This window comes from Solea solea, chromosome 2, assembly GCF_958295425.1.
Source record: "Solea solea chromosome 2, fSolSol10.1, whole genome shotgun sequence".
Lineage (NCBI taxonomy): Eukaryota > Metazoa > Chordata > Actinopteri > Pleuronectiformes > Soleidae > Solea > Solea solea.
The window spans coordinates 27,929,316-27,952,022 of NC_081135.1; the positions used below are offsets into that span (position 1 = coordinate 27,929,316).

A 22,707-nucleotide genomic window follows, 5' to 3' on the forward strand; every position below is an offset into this window, starting at 1 on the left:
GTACCTGTTGCCCATAGGCAGTTTATATGACTGGGCTCCTGCAGCCAGAGCAGTAATTTGGTTTCCCATACAGATTCCAAACACAGGCTGAGGACGATCACTTTCCAGCACCTTCACAAGACAAAATTATATAAAGTTATTCATTTGTCAGGATGGCAGATCAGAATAAACAAATAATCTGAAAGTAGCGTTTTCCTTCTTTTGCTTTGTTGCTTAGTTGTGCATTTCTTTAACAGCACAGTTGGTAAAATTCAAACTAATCTTATCAAGTTCCCTTCAGTAAATAAAAAATAAAAATAAAAAAGACTGTTATATGTATTTACAATTAAGTTAAAATACAGGTTATATTTCCCATTCCTACCTTGCGGACATTTTCGATGAGTGTCCCGGCCAAAGCTGGGTCTCCGGGTCCATTGGAGATGAACAGGCCATGGTAATCGAGACTGAGCAAGTCTTGGTCCCATGGCACAAGGTGGACCTCTGCACCCCTCTGCATGCATGGACATTGATTTATAAGGATCATAGTGACAACGAGTCACTCAAACTCATAATTGTACATCATTTCTGTAGCTGCAACAAACATTCTGTATTTATTATGAACAGAAGCTAGAGTTCACAGATGTTCTCCGACAATAACAATATTTATATGTAAATTTATGATACAATTATGTTGTCGTTTCCTAACCCAGCCTCTATTCTCACAGAAAAGATTAAAAGAAAATGTACTTTATTTTATGAGCAATGAAGCCAAAAACCATTCCCAGTGTTAATCCTTACTAATATGACCAATTATTGGACAAATGAAAACGTTACAATAATAAACACAAGAAATAAAGGGTGATATATTATAAAGATAATAATAATAATAATAATAATAATAATAACGTTAAAAAAACAGACTTCTGCATCAGCAAAGTGGTGGCTGCTTTTCCTGAGTTACTTTAACAACCAATAAAATGAAATATAAATAATATCAGACCATAAAAAAAAACGTGAGAAACCCAGTTCCTGTTACAAAAATTGACACAGAATGATTATTTATATAATATATATATTCTAGGTCAAGATGCAGAAATCATGTTACTTAGTGTCAATGTCTTGTTCTATTTGGTTTGAGAGAGTCAACCATAAAAATACAATTTATGAGTAATTAATCTGATGAGGATGCAATAAACACAAAAATGTCTTTTCATTCTTACCTTAACCAGCAGGCGAATTATGTTGTGTTTTATGCCACAATCAACGGCCACCACTTTGATTGGGTTCCCTTTTCCAAAGACTTTGGTTTCCTGCAAAACCGGGAGGGCAAAGCAAGTGATTAGCACTCAACAGCACAATAGGAAATCAAAAACGTGTATGTGCACTGTGCACCATGTATCCAGAGTTACCTGATTTAATAGTGACAATAATATTAACATATAATAGGTAGCAGCTGTTACCTTGGTTGAGACCTCTGCTACCAGGTTTTTCTGGTTGGGGTCAAACATCTCAACAGGTTGACCATCAAATTCAATTTTCCCCAAAACTGTGCCCTGAAACCAAAGGGAGGTTAACGACAGTGGAGGGCCAAAGCATCCATTTTTATACGATTGCATTTATAAGAATGTATACTACCTTGTCTCTGATGATCTTCGTCAGCATTCTTGTGTCGATCCCAAACAGTGCAGGAACCTTTGGAAAGGGAAAGTCACATTTGGAAAGTTGCCAACAGCAGAGTGTCATTTAATACTCTAATGTTACTAGAGTATTTTGTAATTTGAATTCTAACCTTCTCTTCGTGGAGCCACTGACCCAGAGACTTGACTGAGTTCCAGTGGCTGAATTCCCGGCTGTAGGATTGAACCAGGAGACCAGATACCTTGCAGCACCAAAAAGAAACATATTGGATTTAAAGCGTCTGCAGCCTTTTCGATTTGCTAAGAGAACAATTAACTGATCAGCCATAATGAAACTTAACACAGAGAGTTCCCATTTGATCAACATTCAACAACACTAATTAACGACTACTACTTTATTTGCCATGTGTTTACATTTGTAATGTTAAGGATTTCGGTACTTGATTTTCTGAGGTAACAGCAAGACCAGTGTAATATAATACTACATTCCATAAGCAGACAACTTCATCCCCAGATGATCAGTTTTGCTGACAATAAACCCATAAGCTTATTTTATATGGCATATGCAAACCCTATATGTTATTAATGTTATTATTGTGCTGAAAAGACTGACAAACACACTAGATTTCCTGTGGCTACTTTACAATAAAAGTCATCACCTGTTAAAAGCTTTACATGTGATGCACGATGTTCAGTTGGCTTATGAAGTTAATATACATAATATAGCTCTGACACAGTCATGAAGAGAATAAACAGGAAACTGCGAGGCTTATATTTGAGAGAGAAACTTGCACTAAATTACAGGAATAAATGGTTCTGCTGAATTTCTCATATTTAATTAGGAGATGTGAAGCATCACAGGAATGACAAAACTCGACATTATCAATAAACGGGGAAATTAAAAACAAATATTCGAAATTATTTCGGGAAAAGCATCAAAATCAAGTTTGTTTTTGTGACCAAAGTGACAAGGACAAACATCTAATGAACACAATGATGTAAGAGCATCATGTGTTTATATAAGAAGTAAAAGTCCACAAACCTGAAACCACACCCAACTTTCACCCACCTGGATGCGTTCTGACTCCACATGTTTTCTCAGGCCTAGCTCGTCCAGCTCCTGAGTGTTGGGGACTCCATAGTTCCCTACAATTGGGTAGGTCAGGGTCAGGATCTGACCTCTGTAGCTGGGGTCAGTCAGGGCCTCAGGATACCTACAAAAGGCAGGATGGTAGCAAAAAATTATACTCATATTATTTGGTGAGGAGTTTTTTTATTTTATTTTAAAACGCATTCAAGAAAGAAAAAAATGTGAAAAACACAAAGAAAAAGAATCTCCACCTCCCCATCTACTGCTCTGGAAACTACTGCAATGAATAATGGACTATCATTTGACAGCCTGATATCAAAGAATGGCACAAAAATAAACATCTTGAAGGTCCAAGATACTTAAGAGATTGGACTTCTTCTGGGTCATTTGGGGAGAGTTACATCACTATTTTTTTTAAATTGATCATCCTTGTTACATCACACAGGAGTGACAATTCAAGAATAATATTTCAGTACCACTTCCTTGTGTATTTACAGTTCAGTCTCTGTTGTCTTTCTCTTTTCCTGGTATCTGATTTGCACATGTTCAGGTGCACTATTATGTCTCATCTTCAGTGTTTTGATCAACATTAGCATTTCTCGTCCTTACCCCACCAGGCCAGTGTTGAAGACAAGTTCCCCTGCTACTGAGGTACTGTGCCCAAAGGAAAATCCTTCCATTCTGGTTCCATCCTCCAGGACCAGGTGGGCTGTCTGGGCCTGGTAGTTAAAAAGAGTACAGACAGATGCTGGGCAAAATCTCACCCAGATAATAATGCATTGGAATGACCAAGGGGGAAAAAAAACCTTTTGATACTAATGTTTTGTTCGACCATTAAATACAGGCCACGGTGAATTGTGCTGTGAATGCTTTGACACATAAATCTGTTCTTCTGCACTTTCTGGTTGTGAGTGCATGTGTTCAACATCTGAATATAAAAGGTTGTGTTGACCCAGTATGACCTCCAGCTGCTGGCCATCACATGAGCAGTGGCCAGTTGTTATTCGAGGTTCAAACATACCACTGAAATATTAAAAATTTCACTTACAGAAAATAAAAAATGTCACTCAATACAAGTTGTTAGTACCATAAGAATAATTATTTAACTCAACGGTTTAGCCTGCAAATTGTTTTTAAAGCTTAATTTCAGATGACTTTGACCTCTGATATTAAATAGGAACATCATTCTAAGTGACGTGGAAAAAATAGTGCACTATGGGTGTATCATGCAACACTCCACCTGTTACTTACACACGTGCACGAGAGTTCACCATTTACAAACTTAATCAAAAACTGCTACTGCTAACAAAATATTACAAACGGACATATTTCCCTTTCTAAATTGAGGACAGTAAAAGTGTCGTGATTACAGTCCAACACAGTTCTGGCCATGATGCGGTTGCTGATGCAAGAGCGCTTAGCCCTACATGGTACCATACAGGTTACGTTTAATCTGTGCGCAAATGATAACTCTTTGTTAAACTTAACATATGCCGAATTTATTAGCAGCCTCTGTTGCGTTTATAAAAGACAGTAATGAATTTTTAAATATCTTTACAGCGAATAAAGAAGCAAGGCATCGCAAACTTTGCATATTTTTCTACAGGGTTCGGCGTCACGTTAAGAGGCTCACTGCAGCGACTCGGCTCTCAATTGCAACATATCTAAAAATGAAAATGTTAAACTCCTGCTTCAACAAGTGATAAGAGGATGTCCACACGTTCTTACCCTCACACTAAAAAGTTTGGTAGTTTGCCTCAGCCAGGTCGACGTGTTTCCCACTCTTCTGCCAACAAAACATCCTAGTCTGAAGGATTTAACAACGCTGTGAGCTAACAGAATATTCGTCATGCTAACCTAAAGTAGCCGATATTTAAAAAGAATGTCTAAACATACACTCTTTCTTTCAACGGCGGTAACTAGGAGTAAAGTTTTGTCAAAAAGCACATGAATGGATACGTTGCGGACTGCCCCCTCGTGTCTTCCTACGTTGTGAGAGTGAGATTTCATACGTGGAACGTGATTGGCCGCTGGGTCGTTGTTTTTCTCAACACACGACGCGCACAGCGTTGCGATTGGTCTCCTGGAAAAAGCAGGATCAGGATGATGAAACGGATAGTCACGTCTGTAAAACCTTGGAAACACAAGATTAAACGTGTCGACAATAAAGTGTTTTGCTGAGCAAATAGTCTCTGTTGCAGAAAATGTCATCGTTATTATCTTTAATGTTAATGTTATTGGCACTTTTGTACTACTCTATACCCAGTTCGACGCATTCTAGCACTTAAAACAATTATATTACAGTAAGTCACAAAAATAATTCATAATTCTGACTTACTGTTATATGTTTTGATTTTTCAAGTGGCAGAAACTGGCTTCCTACCTGATTTTGCCCTGGCTTGTGTTTTTCATTTAGTAGCGGAATGATAGTTTAAGAAAGAAAGATTAGTTTATCATTCATTTAGTTTGTTGTGTTTGTGTGTGTTATTATTAAATAGGCACTAAACAACATTCAAAAAAACCACATTATTTTACTTTATCCTCTTTCGACACTTCATGAAAGTGCTACAGCATCAGCTTTTAAAAAATGCCTACACAAGAGCAAATATTGATTAAACGTACACATTCAGTTTTAGGGCATTGAAAGGAAACTAAAGTACCAATGCTTTTCAACTCTTGGAATGACAGCATCTGCTTATAAAAATGCTGTGCGTTTTGCTTTCTCTTTACAACCTTTTCTTTGAGGTCAGTTGCCTGCAGGAGGGGGGAAAAAAAAAAGGCAAACTGACCATGTGCAGGCTTCATGGTGGAGGGATTAGAGTGGCCTATGTATTTGCTGATCATTGCAAGACTGCTCCTGTGTTGAGAAGGCTGCCTGACCGCCACTGTGCTGGGTTCAGCAGTCTGAACAAAGTAGGTGTGAGTAATGGGACTTTTGCAGATCAGTAAATACCGACCAAACTTCAGAATACTAACTTGGAACAATAGAGTGGTCGCCCATAAAAGCCGTGATATTTTATGTGCAAATTTACAGCATTAAAAAAGTGTGTGGAGCTACAGAATGTCACTGACGCACAAACACATTTGAATCCATGTTTGCCTCACATATATGTTACAGCCTAATTCATTTACTTCTGAAGCATTTTGGGCTCCTGTGCATTTGACTGAACTCCTGCTTCCTCAGATATGTTGCAGGTGCTGCTTCGAGATCATGTGCCTCTTGTCTAAATTTAACTCCAGCTCCTGTTCTTGATCTGTGGAGCGCTGCTGACACCCCGTGGTAAGTCCCGCTCAAGACATTCAGATGGATTTGAGCTCTTTCTCTCTCTCTCTCTCTCTCTGTACTGTAACTGAGAGGCCTCATATCATTTAGCTGCCAGCATGCAGAAGATGTCTTAATGGTTTAGCAGCTGATTTGACCCTTACAATGAGATCTTTAGTTTTGCATATGAGTATCTAGTTGTGAGCAGTGTTGGCCACTTTACTTTAAAATGTATTTGGCATTGTAACGACTAAAAACACTAATCAGCTAGCTGTTTATTTTAACAACGTTATTCCCATCACTGATGACGAAGATTTTACTCTGCAGTTTTAGAGAAATTTAATTTTAAAAGTCCCACATTTGCACTTTTTAATGAAAACTTTTTTTAGAGCAAGTTTTAGATATAATAAAAACAGATTATATAAGAAGATATTACACAAGACTGACTCGGTTGTGTTCAGGACATCTATGACTACTAGCACACTGTAAATCATCAAAACATTTTACTCTACAGTTTTAGAGAAATTTCAAATGAAAAGTCTTGTATTAACACTTTTTTTTAAAAAAAGATCAACTTTGAGGTGTTATAAAAACAAACATTTCCATACATTCTAGACTGTATGGTTTTTTGAGAAATTCAAGTTAAAAGTCCCCGTTTTTATTCAAAATAAATGTATTCTTTCCTTTTCTCTGCGGGAGGCATATATTTAAAGATGGTTATGTACTTAAAAAAAATGCAGCCCTGGCTACATGTAGTGAGTAATGACAGAATCACATACAATGGAAAATTGCTGGATGATGATTTGGGCAACACGAGAAGTCCGTGCAATGCACGGCGTGGCCCTTTATCACTGGTAGGGCTGTGACGAGCTGCCTTCTAAATACCTCCACTGATTGGCTCGGGAGCAGCCTAATGAGCTCCAGTGTCTGTCCCCGGTGGAGGGACCCCACATTGTCTGCAGTTTCAAGTGTACGTTTCAGATGGCGAACAAGCTTAAGGGAGGACGTAAATAGACAGGCAGACTCCCTCGCCATTCTCTTTGCCAGGGATCAAAGCACAGTCTTGGTCCTGAGATGAGACAGTAGAAATAGTAGTTGGTTCATTTTAAAGGGTCCATGATGGCTGCTCAGAATGACTTAACAGTTTGAGGACACTGACATTAGACACTAGAGATCAATATTATTTATAATTCTAAGCAAGGACATGTTTATTTCTATAGCATTTTTTGGTGGCAGGGAAATTGACAAAGAATAAGATTTACAGTGCAGTTTCAATGCTGCTATGATGTGAAAGTGAATTAGGTTTAAATATCTCATAAATGCAGATCACAATCACAATCACAATCGATTAGCCCTATTTTAGAAAAACTAAATTGAACATTGCCTCTCAGTGTCTATGTGACCATAACCACTCAAGATGAGAAATGATTCACTTCAGTAAGTGCTTGTATTAAAGCATCAGAAGTTCAGAAGCCTACTTCCAACTAAAGTGGCATGTTTTTGCTGGATTTTAGAACTGCATTAGTTGCACAGAAATAGTAGCACTGCAGTAGTGCCTGTGTAAGTCTAGTTCTCAAATATGAATAATGTCATTAATGTCGGAAATTGATTTTACATTGAAATTAATATAAAATTGTGTATTAATTAACCTCTGTATGTTAAACAAAATGTAACAATATATAATATGTAATATGTAGCATGACCTCCATCTTTAGAACTCATCAATGTAATTATTCACAGTGGCAACAAGTGCTGTCTACCCTCCCACCGTGTTACCATTTTTTGATTTGGGTGATGTCAGTGATGATTGTCTTGAAAAGTGACAGCAACTTAAGCCTCCACAGTGTTTAAGGAAGATCAAGTCGTCATCTGGAGGAAAAAGACAGTTCCTTTTGGCCCCATATCGGATTCCCTTCCTCTCTAGTGAGGTAGTTCCCCCAATAAAAAGGGCAGCGACTATCTTTGTTCAGCCTGCCCTCATCTAATCCCTGTGTAGCCAGAGAAGGGCTTTTAACAGGGCAAGGGAGGTAAAGAGAGTATGCGGGCCACAGAGGCTGCATCAGCCCCCTTAAGGAGCCATGGCCCCCGCTCTTAGAAATCCCAAGAAACTTCACACCTCTCTACAGAGACTATAAATAGTTTCCATCTGTCCCACCAGGCTCAGTTACAGCCTCATTCCTTTTGGCATGGTTGGCGGGCAGGGAAGGAAGCACTCTGCGTAGGAAAAAAGACGGGTTGTAGGAGGTTGGTAAAGAGGTGGACAGACCCAGAGTCCACAATCTACTCTCTAGTCATCACAGATGGCCGACTGTGTGACCTCTGCTGTGAGTTATACAGCAAAGAAAGTTCAGTCAGTGCACTACAGCCACTCTCCTGACATTGTACCTCCACTGAGCTGGAGGCCTGAGCCATCTTTGGAATCTTACACCACACTACACTCGTCACATGTTTTTTTTTTTTTTCCTTACATTTCATTAACCATTCTTAGTGCAGAAAGGCCTCCCAAGGTAGGACAGGTGCTGTGTCTTGAGATCATTGCCTCTGACATTTCACTTTCACAGAAACCTAATTGCTCAGAAAATATGTCACCTTTTCCACTGTTACGTAAGAGCTCAGGTCCACGCGAAAAGAAAAACACCCAGTGAAGTGGACGGTGGATCTGAGAAATGCAAAGTGACAGGCATCAGTGCTTCATATCAAGCCATCATTCCAGGGAGGAAACAGTTATAGCCCCTGTCCTGAAACAAACCTGGAAGGTAATATATGCCCTGCTTTCCCCCCCCCCACCCCCAAGGACAAAGGAAGACAGTGAGGGCGGAGACACAGAGAATATAGATTCAAGCATACCAGCATGCAAAAGAATAACCCTATAAAAGCCTTCTTGTCACCTCTCTAGTATCCGTATTCAGAAGTTTAACTCAGCCTTCTGTTTAATTGTATTAACCCTCTGCAATATTAACTAATTCTCCAGGTTCTCTGGTTTCCTCCCACATTCCAAAAACATTCAGATTTGGGGATTAGGCAAATAGGACACTCTTATTATACCCGTAGGTGTGAGTGTGAGTGTGAGTGTGCGTGTGGATGGTTGTGTGTCTCTATGTGGCCCTGTGATGGACTGGCGACCTGTCCAGTACTGGGATTGGTAGCAATGCCCTCCACAACCCTCATGTGGAAGATAAAGCAGTAGAAGATGAATGAATAAATGAATGAATATCAACTTCAGAGGATAAGTTCAGTATCTGTATTTAGCCAAACTCGTTTGTTCTGTTGACTTTAACACTCCACCTTCATCATTGTATCCCACTAGTGTTTGCTAATGCCCAAACATCCACAGTCCCTAATGCTAACCAATGATTTAACGTAAAAACCTTTACACGGAGAAGGAAAATGTAACCCTTGTTATAGAATTAGAATAAGAGGGAAGTAAAACAGGATTTTCCTTGCACAAGTTGGCCAACTGGAGGAAAGAATGTTCACAGGTCAAGTACAAAAAATATCATTAGCTCTGACAGCTGTCATTCACAGTCTAACTAGGGGTAATTATAGATCAGTATTGTTTGAGCTTAGACTCAAACCACTTTGCACCATAAATGTAAAGTGTCTCCAACTCTTTTTGAGACATATTATTAGAACAATAGAGACAACGTTGGTCTGTCAATGCATCCGTCAGCTTGGTTCTCACTGAAATAACTATTAAATAGATTGCCATTCAATTTGGAACAGACATTCATGTGACAGTGACTCGTGAAGCCCCCACTTGATCTGGTCAACAAAGAGTTTAAGTTTTACACAAGGGCTGAATGACGAATCAAACAATTTTCAAATCAAAATGATCATTTGCAAAGGGTGCAATTCAGTTACTCTATTTTTAATGTCTCTGTTCTAATGTCTCTGTTCTAATGCAACACATGTATGTTGGAAACGGTCCTTGTTTTTGAGTTGTCATTGATAAATAAATCTATAACACGGTAAATATTGAACTGAAAATTGGCAATCTGTCCAGGGTGTACCTCGCCTTTCGCCCTATGTCAGCTGAAATTGGCACTGTAGCCCTCATGTGGAGGATAAAGCAGTTGAAGATGGATGGATGGATGCATGGAGATGGATTAGGATGGAGATCATCACAAATCAAATCACAATCTCAGAAAATTTCCCATCCTCCTGATTAGTTTGACCAATGTTCTGGTGATGATGGTGGTTTCTCGTAACTTGGGAAATAGCACTACATCAAGTAGTTGGTTGGGCACAAAATAATATACTGACATTATCATTTCCCAGATGATGTAACTTTTTGACTATCATCACCGACAGCACCACTAGAATAAAAGTAGGCAGACACCACAGTGGTCACCAGGGATGATTGTTGAAATTTAATCGGAGTTGGTGAGTGTCACTACTATGCCACTCCCTTTATTGCACAGTTGAAGCCCCAACCCCTTCTCTTTCTCTCTGTCAAAGATGTGACCTTACATCTTGGAATTGCTTTCCCAAATGAGGTGGACACTGATGAATAAGTGAAGGGTTACGTGTTTAGTCAGAAGGAGATGATTGTTTATACTTGGATGACTCAGTGGCAGCAGGCTCCACTCTACACATATTTAGAAACATTAACCACGGGCATCGACTTTTTGAATGGGTCCATGTTTTCTATTTTTTTTTTTTATCATTTCATTCATTCACTGTGCTGACTCAGCTCACATACTGTCTTGTTTGTAACTTGCACTGGATGAATAAACACAACAATGTGACTCCCAGTGTATTACCTGAGACCATCTTAAATCAGCCAGCTTCTACCGTTAAAACCCAAGATTCTATAATAGAACTCAGACTGGACTGCAGCACAGCTGCAAGGACTGGAGCACAGTTTCTATCTGTAGATGGAAGAGAAGCCGGTCTCGGAGAAGGTGCAGTGGAGTGAGCCCAGATGACAGCTGAGGGACTAAGGCTTTCTCTGGCTTGCCCTGGTGGACATGGGGTCAGTTAAAGCAAGTAATTGGGGGATGGGAAGGGCCTGCAGACTGGAAGAATGCCTGCAGTTCCGTTACCACCGGGCTCTGTCATGGTGGAGGTGGGGGTGGGGGACGCACCGTTGGCACTGGGAGACAGATATAGACAAGAATTAAGAAGACAGAATTTGCACCCTTAGCCTTGTCTGGGTTATTGGCATCAGCAGGTGATAGCACTGTGCTGGTGCGTCACATCCGCCACATAAGAGTAATGGTGAATGCTCACCGACAAAGAGCCCTAGAATGAGCACAGGTGCTGCTCCACATTGTCAGAGACTCGAAATAAACAAGGACTCATTAATAGACCTGAAAGACACCAGTCTGTGGTGTCTTAAGGTAATTTGGCCACTTCTAATTTGAACTGTTTTCATCAGTCACTTCTCTGTTGTTTTTTTGTTTTCATCCACTTATTATTATTATTTATAATTATTCATTCCTTATCTATTCCTACGTTTAACACATAGCTTGATGATAATGCATTTGTATTCTAGGTGAAGTGGTTTCAGCACTCCATTGAAGCTTTTAGGAAGGTCACAGTGACTAAAATAATCAAGTGAATGTGTTTTTACGACTGCCACATCAGATGCAGACATCCCACATGTGTTGTACATCATTTTATATTCCAAGCGTGATGATCGATGTGTCTTTTGGAAGCGCCGGCCTATCTACAATATCTGACAGGTTGAGCAGGATCACAGTAATAGATTTGCTCACATCAGTAAAAAGTGTCTAATCATGATAATGTTATGCTGATATCCCAGCATAACCTCCAACCATTTCATATTTGTCATGAAAAACACTGTTTATTTATGAGTTTTTTGATTCATGAATATCTTGCTTGAAGGACACAAAAATAAGAAGTAATTTAACTAAAAAAAAGGTGAGTGGAAACAGTTTCGGTTGAGCAATCATCAGACTCATTACAGATCTGCTCTGGTGTAAGAGGCTCAGGGCACACAACCACAGACTTCTTCTGAGAACCCCCCCCCCCCCCCACTCATTTCCTGTATCTTATTTCTGACCATTAACTGGGACATTCATTTCTACCTGACATGTTTACCAGAAGAAGTACGTGTTAATGCAACTACTTATCAGCGTGTCTTGTTCACTTATTTAGTATTATCAATTTTATATTAGTATTATTAGAAGTAGGAGTAGTTGTAGTGGAAGGAAAAGTGGATCATCACCACTCGTTCAATAATGCAATATCACAATTAATGAAAAAACATAAACAGACAATAAGAAAGATATAATAACCAGTAATCTTAAGCAAACATGTTGGCAAAATTAACAATACAGTTCGCCGATATCCACGTTCTTTAGGACAACCTCAAATAGACGGGAATGAGTTAACTTTCGCGCGTAATGGAGCGCAGCGCTGTGCGTAAAAGCTGGACACTGTGATCCAGAGGAAATCACATGACCGCTGGGTGAGGGATAACCTTTCACACTCTTTCCAGTGTTTTCCTCCGTGCTTATAGATAAATGGCATAAATAAACACGTTGTGGTGCGCAGCCCTATATTCCATGTTTAGAGAGGAACCACACACTTATTCCCACCCCTCCCATCAGTTGTCCAATCCTTACACGGGGACAGTGTTGACGGGGGTCCAGAGGAAAAATAGCCTCATATATATACGCCCAAACAGGGATGTCTTGCTTTGAGTCCACTCCACTCTGTGCTACACCCCTTGTGTTGTCACCCGAACCGGGAATTGTCTCCGTCTTCACTTCAGCGAAATGGCACCCAAGAAGGACCCTAAGGCTCCCGCCAAGAAGGCCGAACCTGCACCGGCACCTGCAGCTGCACCTGCACCGGCGCCCGAACCCGTTGCTGCTCCCGCAGCACCCGCTGTCAACCTGTCCTCCGTCAAGGTACAATGCCCGTGAAAGCATCTAGTGCTCTGTAGTGGGGAGGGATTGATGGATGGAGAGGGATTGATTCATTGCTGCTTAAGAAGAACTGGGATTTTACTTCTTTTTTCTTTTCTTTTCTTCACTGTACATTTGAGAGAAGGATGATGTGAGAATAACAGAAAACTCATTTGACTACTTTGAAAGTGGGAGTCAGGTTATGCGCAGATTTTGATGGAAGATGAGACCAAAGTGTTTATAACACTTGAACATCTCTCTCCACTTTACATTAACTGGGGAAGACATGGGACACAAGTGGGGGGGGATGCGCAGCTGGTTAGCAGTTAGTGGGAACAGCTGCAGAGTTGTGGACTAGAACCATGGATAGCTCACTGAGACTCAGGCCACGCCCCCCCCCCGGTGACGAAAGTGTGATGCCAGGGCAGGGTGACGCCAAATGTGGACATGTTAATGTAGCTAAAGATGGACCTCTTTAGATCAGGCCCCAGCAGGTGAAGCTAATTTTGGCAAAGAGACGAGTTTAATCCAGGTTCAGACCCGATTCTTTAGTCCAGATTAAGTGGCAAATGCCCGTTTGTGCTTTTTGTATGACACAATGGTGGGGATTGTGTTGCTGAGAAGATGCCATATAAACCTCCTGTATTTGTATGTTGAACTCAAACATGTCTGCTTTGTGTTGGCTTGTAGATTGAGTTCAGCGCAGACCAAATTGATGGTAAGTAAACCTGATTTCACCTTTGGCACCATCTGTGTGTGTCCCTTGCCCCTCAGAAGCAATCCACACACAAAATACAAAAAAAAAACATATAGTCATCATTTAGTTAGACATTCCTTGAGAATATTAGCTCATGAAATCTGTAACTGACCAATAAAGTAAAGCCAATAATCTACACAAATATCCTGACAATTTAAAACAAACTTTTTGCATGGGACAAAAACAGAAAGGCAAAAATGACTCAAATTTTAACCTGAATACTATATTTTTTATATATAGATATATACATATATATTTAAAAAAAATTGTATGACAAATACTATAAAAACTCACACCAAGTGGTTGTCAGCTGTTGTTGGGTGTGTGGGCTGAACATCTGCAGCCTCTACCTGGAAACAAGAACTAGCTGATTAAACCAATTATTACTTTCTACCCGAGCAAGTAAAAGGCAGTCAATTAACTCGATTTAAGAAAACTGAGTTAAACTCACAGATGACAGGAGGGCAGAGCCTCACTCGTGAAATCAACAAATCCCCGGGTCCTAATATGAACTTGCAGGTTGTGTACTGGCAGCCCGCTGGGAACATGAAACTCTGTCACAAGATCAGTGATGTTGAACCACATGCCAAGAGGCTACATTTTCTCATAGCCGCCAAAGATATTCAGCAGCTCATTTCAGGGATTGCAGGAGGACAGTATACGGATAAACAGTGAAATGGCAGATGCAGTGTTTGATGTGGAGAAACACCTGGTCCATTCTAACCTGGACTGGACTCCATCCCATCGCAGCAGAGCTACGTGTTACACTGCAGTCAGCATTCCCTGCTGCTGCTCGGCTCAGCCACAGAGGGGCCCTGCCTTTAAAAGGAGGGGGCTCATATTCTCAGCTATGTTTATCAATTCCAAGGTGGTCCTAAAAGAGAGAGAGAGAGAGATGAGATAGAAATAGTACGAAGGTTGAGGCAGCTTGGCAAGAGCTCAGTCTATTCACTCCATAATACCACAGCCTATAGGGACATCTTGCCCTTGTTTGAAGAGGAGCTGCCTCCACCTGCTGGCAGACACGCAACAGCCACAACCTTACTTGGTGCAATTTCTATATAGGAGGAAACAATAACCTTTTGTTTATTAATGCAAAACTCACCAACCAACAACAGGGATACTGCGTTTGTTACACTTACACAAGCAAGTGTATTCTTCTTTTGCACAGGTTCATTTTCACTGACTGATTGCAATTGGGCTGTTGCTAAATTGATAGAATTAAATATGAATATGAAGACTACTTTACGACCAAACTGATTCACTGTTCAATTCAGTGTCTTGTCATATATTAAAACAAATTGGATTTTGGGATATAATTAATCACTCATCACAAACGAACAATAAAATAATACAAAATCCCATGAAAAATGATTTGTTTCTATAAAAATGAACAAAGTATAATAGTAATAGTAATAATACATCAAATCACAATGTCACAACACAACGTGAAGTTTGGTCGTCATAAACACCTTGATGGACACCATGAACCACTCAACACACAAGAATAACAGGTGATGTCTCCTCCTCTCCCTCTGCGCTCCAGACTACAGAGAGGCCTTTGGCCTGTTCGACAGAGTGGGTGACAACAAGGTGGCTTACAACCAGATCGCCGACATTATGCGCGCTCTGGGACAGAACCCCACAAACAAGGAGGTCACCAAGATGCTGGGAAACCCCTCCGCTGAAGGTGAGGACACGTAAAGCTTTTGGATGTTCAGTGCAAATCAATATTGAATTTGATGAAACTAGAATTGACTGAGCTTTTTACAACACATGTAATCTTCTTAGGACTGAAGTGCTTCATCTGGACATACAAAATACAAGATACCTCTAATTCTTGTCTTAATAAATTGTGAAAATTATGTGATTCAGATTTTTGTATTGTTATGACCAGGATCAGCAGTACAGTACTTACTCCCAATAGTACAAAGAAACATTCTTTGTTATTTTTCATATTATTGTACAAATAAATGTCTCACTACGGAATCAAGGATCTCCACCTTTCAACAGTGACAGGTCAAAAATCCTTTTGGCTGTAGTCGTCAGTTAAGTGTGCAGAAATCCACTTAAAACATGCGACAGATTTGAACCTTTTCCACTGTGGAAGTCTCACCATGCGTTATCCACAGCCATCAGAAACCATGAAGGTGAAGAGGCTGTAGCAGAGAGACAAAAAAAGAATAATGACCCTGTTCCAATGTCCACCCTGTGTGTCAGGGCCCTCTAGTGGCAATTTTATGCACTTCATGGCCACTTTTCATAATAATAAGTTGGCATCTTTTGTAAGAATATGCTATTAAATGTATTGTTTATGGAGCATAAAGTGTGTTTTATTATCTTTCCATGCCCCTGCAGCCTCTCACAGTCAGACACTTAACAGGTGACATCATCAAAGTCTGTGAGGCTTCAGGGCTTAAGGGTTTCGGGTAACATTGGGACTGGGGCCTATCGACTTTGTCCATGTGGTGCCTGTTGTCTCGGGCCTGCTTGGACTGTTCGTGTCCGGATGAGAGTGACATTGTTTGTTTGTGTCTCCACCTCACGCAGACATGGCAAACAAGAGAGTAGAGTTCGAGGCTTTCCTGCCCATGATCCAGACCATCGTCAACAGCCCAAACAAGGCAGGGTACGAGGACTACGTTGAGGGTCTGCGTGTGTTCGACAAGGAGGGCAACGGCACAGTGATGGGTGCTGAGCTGCGTATTGTCCTGTCAACACTGGGTGAGTGGTTCTTCAACCCTGGAGTGTTTCTCAGTGTGTGTGTGTGTGTGTGTGTGTGTGTCACCGTGTTATTAACAGTGGTGTTCCTCTGTCTCCTCCTACAGGAGAAAAGATGAATGAGCAAGAGATTGACGCTCTCATGGCAGGACAGGAGGACGAGAACGGCTGTGTCAACTACGAGGGTGAGCCACAATTTTTTTACCGCGTGCTAATATTATACTTTATTATACTATAAATACTATATAAATACTATAAATAAACTATTATATTATATATTATATTATGTTTTTAATATCCTAAATCACAAATGTACAGTATATTTACATCACCCATGTGCTGTTTTGATTTCGTGAGCCCCCTCCATCTTTATATGTGTACACTACTGAAGCTCTGCATTGTCCCTTTAAATACAACTTAACCCACAAAGTGACTTGACAGTTTCACCTCACGCAAATATTTTTAAGTGAATAAACAGAGGTAATTGGCATGAATTGTGCATTAAAAAAAAGGTGCTTTACCGTGTCAAAGTCAATACCGCTGCAGTTTCTGTAAAGAAGCTCCTGCATTTGAACTTTCAGGGTGGAGCAATTCTATTTAATTGACTTATTCTTCACCTTCGTCTTCCATCCACAGCCTTTGTCAAGCACATCATGTCAGTGTAAGGACCCTGCTACTGCGGTGGGGATCATCGTATAAGTGCAGACCCCATGGTGTCGCGACATCCACTCACTGTTTCCGGTACCATCTGAGGAAGCAGGGGAACAAAGGACTATGAGATGTCATTTCCTGAAGTATTTTGTTTTGTTCCAAATTTTTTTTTTTTTTTTCCAACTGGTGCTTTTTTTCTCTCCTCCTCCTCCTCCTCCTCCTCCTCCCGCCATTAGGGAAGCCATCCCACCATCATCTTCACCTAAGTCCTCCTGTTTCCTTTTTTTAATGGTCACTGGTTTTTCACAGTGGAACAGTGACGGAGGGGAAGGTCAGATAATGATGATCCTCTCGTGTCACTTTACTGTCCGGCTGGCTCTCTATCTGCCAGTTAGGTGACTGATTTTGGCCCAGGACTGGCCATGAAAATGAATCCACTTCTCACCGACCCAACCCCGACGTCTTAACTTATTGTATCCTCTGCCATTTCACAATAAAATGTTCACAAACTCCCATTTTGCCCCTGATGTGTGCCTTATTTTATTTGATGAAGGAGTTATTTTTGAAAATGAGCATGTTCGTTTTCTTGTCCGAGTTAAAATAAATTGTTGCTATCACTCTTACAAAGCTACAGCTTCCGCTGTAGCTCAGTCAAAACCAAATAACGCTCGTTGGTCAATCTTTCCTTTCGATCTTCCAGAAAATCCTAAAATGTCACGTCTCGTCATCTGCAAAAAAAAGCAGTACGCCAGCATCACTTTTTGTCCTTTTTATTGGCATTATTTATTGTAATTGTTGTCATATCAACAAGAGAAAAACTGCGTACATCTACTTGACCTTTTAAATACATTAACAGTTGCTGTATGGTGGCGCAGGAGGCAGGGAGGGGTCACATGGAGATGGGGAATGCAGAAAAAACACAGAAGCAAACAAACAGTCGCAGGTGAGGGCAGTAATTAGGCTGGAGGCAAGATATACCACAGATGGTGTCTGAAAAAGAAAACTAGATCACCCAAACACTTTTTCCTAACAACAGGTGTAACAGAAGTTTAATATGTTTCCTCTGTTTTTATTTTTCTTCGAGTGTCCTTTTTAATGGATCCCCCCCCCCTCCCCTCCCCAAGAAAAAACAAACAAAAAAAACACTTTCTTCTTCAACATATCGCAACAAAACACCCACATTATGGCAGCATCTGTGGTAAAACAGCATGTGATCGGCACCTATCGTGCATCCACACACACACACACACACACACACTCTCACGCAGAGATTTTTAAGTAGCTGCTCTTCTGCTAAATCTCAGGTTTCAAACTGTAGCGTCCTCCCTGGTTCAAACGAGGGAGAGACGTTCCGCAACGGTTCATTCGTGTGAGCTGATTATCTGCAGCTGCAAAGACAACATCGCTTTCTTCGTGTGGCACAAACTCCTGCATTAAATATTGTTCTAGTGTATAAACAGGATTCTATTATGAACTACTGAGCAGGTACAAGTGTGTGATGCTCTTCAACAGGACTGCATTCCTTAGCGACACCAAATCAGCTGTCTGACACTGTCACCAACAACTAATAACTACAAAACATGAACTTGGTTTGTTTTATCCAATAATTGAGGAAATAACTTACTAAAATTGTTGTTTAGTTACAAAATAGCCTCTCGTAATATTTTAATCAATACATGCGTGTCATAACATAGACTTAGTTTTTGCAATAATGCAATTTTACAGGAATATTTTATAGCCATCGTGTCACTTCCTTTTAAAATGTTTTGAGGACATTTAGATGGCAAAGGACCTGTTGTTTTTTTTGTTGTTGTTGTTTTTTTTATACACGTTTCAATATATATATTTGTTAAATATATTATATATTGGATGATAAGAATGACTTGCAGTAAGGATGCTTGGTTTGTTAGGGGGGTTTGGCGTCCATGCACGTTTACTGAGCAAGAACAACACGTGCTGCATGGTGTGCTGGCCAAGGTAGCTTCTTCACAATACTGATCTCTGGTCCTCATCCTAATCTGTGGCCAGTGATCAATCTGAACTATTCTATGCAACATCATCCAAAGAGAGAGAGAGAGAGAGAGAGAGAGAGGCCAACAAAAGGAATCAGAAATAACACATAGTTGGATTCAAAATAGACAAGAAATTAAGAGGACCATACATACAATAGCTCCTAATTCAAGTCTCTACTTGAAGAGTTGAGACATGGTTCTTGAAGTGGAGGTGTTCAGAGGCTGTGGCTTAGCTGAGATTGGCCTCAGGGTGGCAGGAGTGGGCAGAAAAGTTTGAGTGGATGAGCGTGACGATGTCTGGAGTGCAGACAACAAAAAGCAGAGCCACTGTTCACAAACCCTGCTTGGCCAGAGCCGCAGTGACATCCTCAGCCAAGGTCGCTAACTGCGGCGAATCCAACATGTTGAGACTGCCGGAGGAGGATAGGTGGCTGTCACGCTGGCGTTGGGGAGACACCGATCCAGACAATCCTGGTGACTGGACAACGTTGTCAGCGCCGTGGTCCCCTCGGGCCTTAGCTTGGTCTCGGAATGCCAGCCTGTGGCTCTCGATCTAACAAATGCAGATGGTGAAATGGAAAAAGTGGATGGGAGAAGACGAAATGCAGTATTTTAATATTTTGTAAGTTTAAATACATTTACTACATACTTTTATCATGTGAAACAATGTACACGTGAGTCACTTCAAAAAGAAAACAAAGAAACAGAGTTAAATATAAAAAATATTTAAAGGAGTTTCACTTCCAAACTGGTCTGTTTTGTCGTCCTCACACAATGGCTGTTGCTCTTAGTCCTGTAGTCGGCAACCAAGATTTGGTTAAACTTTTAAATTGGTAGCTGCGTTATTATACTATACCTTTACCTTTACTCTCAGCCCCACAGGAAGGAATAAAGGAATACAACGTGTTTTTGAAAGATTGGCCTGTTGGGAAACCTATTTGTCTATGTGTGAAATTAAAACTTTACTCTTTTTCCTTAAGTAAACATGTGGTTATATTATAGATAAAGAATAATCTTGACCCATACGATTACAGAAACATTAATTGTAGGTTGATTAATTAATGTTTTATTCTTTCTAGTTAACTTGCACACCTTGACATGAAGAAAACCTGTCGGTTAATTGGACCTGTGTATGTTATTAAGAGTATAATCGATGACTACGACAATCTCTCAAAAACGTGTTTGTTTCCTTTAAATCATGGATCTGGGACATAAAGCTGACACAGGGAACCCACCTTGGCTTGGGCTTTGTCTTTGAAATCCAACTTCACGGTCTCTATGCGCACGTGTCCGCCCCCTGGGAAGAAGAAGTGGAGGAAGTATCAAAAAATATCTGTTCAGATTCACACAGTGGCAGCACCTGATTAAAGGTGACGGTAATGCCGTCCTGGAGAATACAATTGTGTCTATTATCATGCAAGAGATTGAATAAAGGTTAAAAAATAAAGAGTTATACAGTGAGCAGCCAGCAGATGGCACTGCTGCAGCTACTGTCGGAGTCTCCACAAAATGACCCAGGAGTGGGAGGTGGTTTTTCACACCTCACATCAAAACAGTCATTTTGGGAACATGTTAAACGCACAACCTGCCATTCAGCAGCCATGCCGCTTGTGTGTTGAATTTTTTTCAGCATAATATTAGAATCTGCAGTGTATTTGGTTATCTCACCAAAATGTCCCAAGTGCCCAAAACAGTGGAGGGGAAAACACTTTCAACATACAAACGCTGACTTCATCAGCATCAGTAAAAGAAGATGATAAACACTGTCTGATGTTTGTTCACACACATTGGTCGAACAGTGTCGTATATATTTAGGTTACCAGGTCGATGATGGATGTTGTCTAGAGAGCCACACTTGGAGGTCACGTGGCTCAAATCAATCTTCTTATTCTGTATCTGCACCTGAAAGAAGCAAAGTCGGGGGGGGGAGGGGGGAAGACAAGGTCACAGTTGACATTCACAAGGAGAGGCCCCTCAATTTTCCCTTTATATGAATTATACGGTGCATCTCATCGGCGCTAATCTTTAGATTTAGTTTGAAGATGAGGCATTATGGGACATTAACTGATGCATGACCGGCTATCTACATTATGAGGGATGATTGATGATCTCACCGCACTTAATTATTGGAAAACACAAGCAAGTCAGCGTAGCGGTGGCTACGACACAACAGTCCTCGTGTTCTGCTGGGCAGAGAACTGCTGGTGTCTGTTAAACCGACCATAACGAGACTAAGTGCGAGCCATTCAAGTGGCGTTTAGGCACTCATTGGCATCATCGAATACACTGTGTACACCACAATGATGGAGATTCTGTGTCGACAGAAAACCCACCGACTAAGAAAGTTTCACCTTTTTCAACGTGTAAAATAGGATTCAGTAAATGTCTTTTATAATTCTCTTCTTCTTCTTTTTTCTTTTTGCTGGTTCAGCAGGTCTGAGTGGGAAGGCCACGTTGAGAATGAACAGCATCGTGAAGGTCTGAAGGTCAAAATAAAAAAGTACAGCAAAAACTCTGCAAGGAGTATGGAGGGTATCAGAAAGCCATTGCTCTTATTGACCAACACAATTTAAAATAATGCCCTGCAGATCCATAGGTCGGCATCTTATAGCTCCACCCACTGAAATCAATAAACTGCTACTTTAAGCGCATCCTCCCAGCAAACACCGGGCTGATGAACCAGGAAAGCTTCATTTTTTTACTCCTCCTTGGAATGATGCATTTATCACTGTGTTCAAACTGCATTGTTTGCACTTTAGTTTGTACATACGCGAGGCCACACAAGGGCATCGGCGCACCATCTACCATTATTTACAGCCCACTGCTGCCCCGTCCTCTCTGTTGTTTGCTTGTTTATTTGTAACGTATATACATGTATGGTCCTGGGGGCTGCTGTAAATGAAATGGACAAATAAAGCTGTGTGATTCTAATTCTGAGACAACAAGAAAAAACAAGACTGCACTGTATCTGACACATCCTGGGATTTACGGAGAAAAATGGAAAGGAGAGAACAAGTGAAACAGCAAACCGAGCGGAGGCTATGCGGCTTTAGGCACAGCACAATGAACAAGAAGAGAAGACACCACCTCCTGAGATTAAACACTGTGTCAGGCCTGTGGTCAGCAATCACTTTGCCAGGTCATTTATTTAGCTGATGCGCTTTTAGTAACCAGTAATTTGGTGTTCTTTGTTTTAAAGGGGAAAAGTGAGACCACAATGGAGAGCACAAATCATGAGCACAACAACACATGCACAAAGTTAGCCTGCTCATCTGCCCACCCTCTGTTATACATGCAAAACTCTACACACACACACACACACACACATATATATAGCATGAGATCACAGACAGAGATGAGAGACGTGGTTTGTGTCGACGTGGGCGAACATCAGGCTGTAGCTTCTGCAATGATATTGAAATCTCTTAATGTTTGTTAAGACAGACACATAATCAGCGCTGTGTCACACATGCTGCCAGTGCACTGTTGTCACAGGGAACAAGCTTGTGACACCAACACTCCTTCTTCTTCTTAGACAGCCTTTTCTGACTGAAGTGTGTTTTGCTTTGTAAGTGGCTCGCTCGCGCGAAAGCCAAATGTCAAGTGTGTCATTTTATGACTTTTATGAAGAATTGACCCACAATTTACAACACAAACTTTGTACTTTGGTGCCAGTGAGTGAGATGTTTACAAAAACGCCTGAACAGACTTGATTTAAAG

General features: G+C 40.7%; 3 protein-coding genes across 3 annotated transcripts in view; 1 reads left to right on the plus strand and 2 right to left on the minus strand.

The window, feature by feature from the left end:
* The window catches only part of cps1 (carbamoyl-phosphate synthase 1, mitochondrial), a 40,779-nt gene extending 36,094 nt beyond the window's left edge, over window positions 1-4,685 (minus strand). Inside the window, exons 1-9 of the mRNA XM_058622827.1 lie at window positions 4,435-4,685; window positions 3,316-3,425; window positions 2,686-2,830; window positions 1,769-1,858; window positions 1,615-1,671; window positions 1,440-1,532; window positions 1,200-1,289; window positions 362-490; window positions 5-111 (exon numbers count right to left, since the gene is read on the minus strand). Coding sequence (XP_058478810.1) covers window positions 5-111; window positions 362-490; window positions 1,200-1,289; window positions 1,440-1,532; window positions 1,615-1,671; window positions 1,769-1,858; window positions 2,686-2,830; window positions 3,316-3,425; window positions 4,435-4,557 — 944 coding nt within the window. The 5' untranslated portion in view covers window positions 4,558-4,685. The remainder of the gene's footprint in view (window positions 1-4; window positions 112-361; window positions 491-1,199; window positions 1,290-1,439; window positions 1,533-1,614; window positions 1,672-1,768; window positions 1,859-2,685; window positions 2,831-3,315; window positions 3,426-4,434) is intronic.
* Window positions 4,686-12,626: 7,941 nt separating this feature from the next.
* Window positions 12,627-17,490, plus strand: myl1 (myosin, light chain 1, alkali; skeletal, fast). Its single transcript, XM_058622360.1, has 6 exons — window positions 12,627-12,849; window positions 13,537-13,564; window positions 15,150-15,293; window positions 16,154-16,327; window positions 16,432-16,509; window positions 16,961-17,490. The coding sequence occupies exons 1-6, from the start codon at window positions 12,715-12,717 to the stop codon at window positions 16,987-16,989; spliced, it is 588 nt and encodes a 195-aa protein (XP_058478343.1). The 5' UTR covers window positions 12,627-12,714; the 3' UTR covers window positions 16,990-17,490.
* map2 (microtubule-associated protein 2) overlaps window positions 17,181-22,707 on the minus strand; it is a 67,507-nt gene continuing 61,980 nt past the window's right edge. Inside the window, exons 19-21 of the mRNA XM_058622361.1 lie at window positions 20,808-20,889; window positions 20,223-20,284; window positions 17,181-19,540 (exon numbers count right to left, since the gene is read on the minus strand). Coding sequence (XP_058478344.1) covers window positions 19,319-19,540; window positions 20,223-20,284; window positions 20,808-20,889 — 366 coding nt within the window. The 3' untranslated portion in view covers window positions 17,181-19,318. The remainder of the gene's footprint in view (window positions 19,541-20,222; window positions 20,285-20,807; window positions 20,890-22,707) is intronic.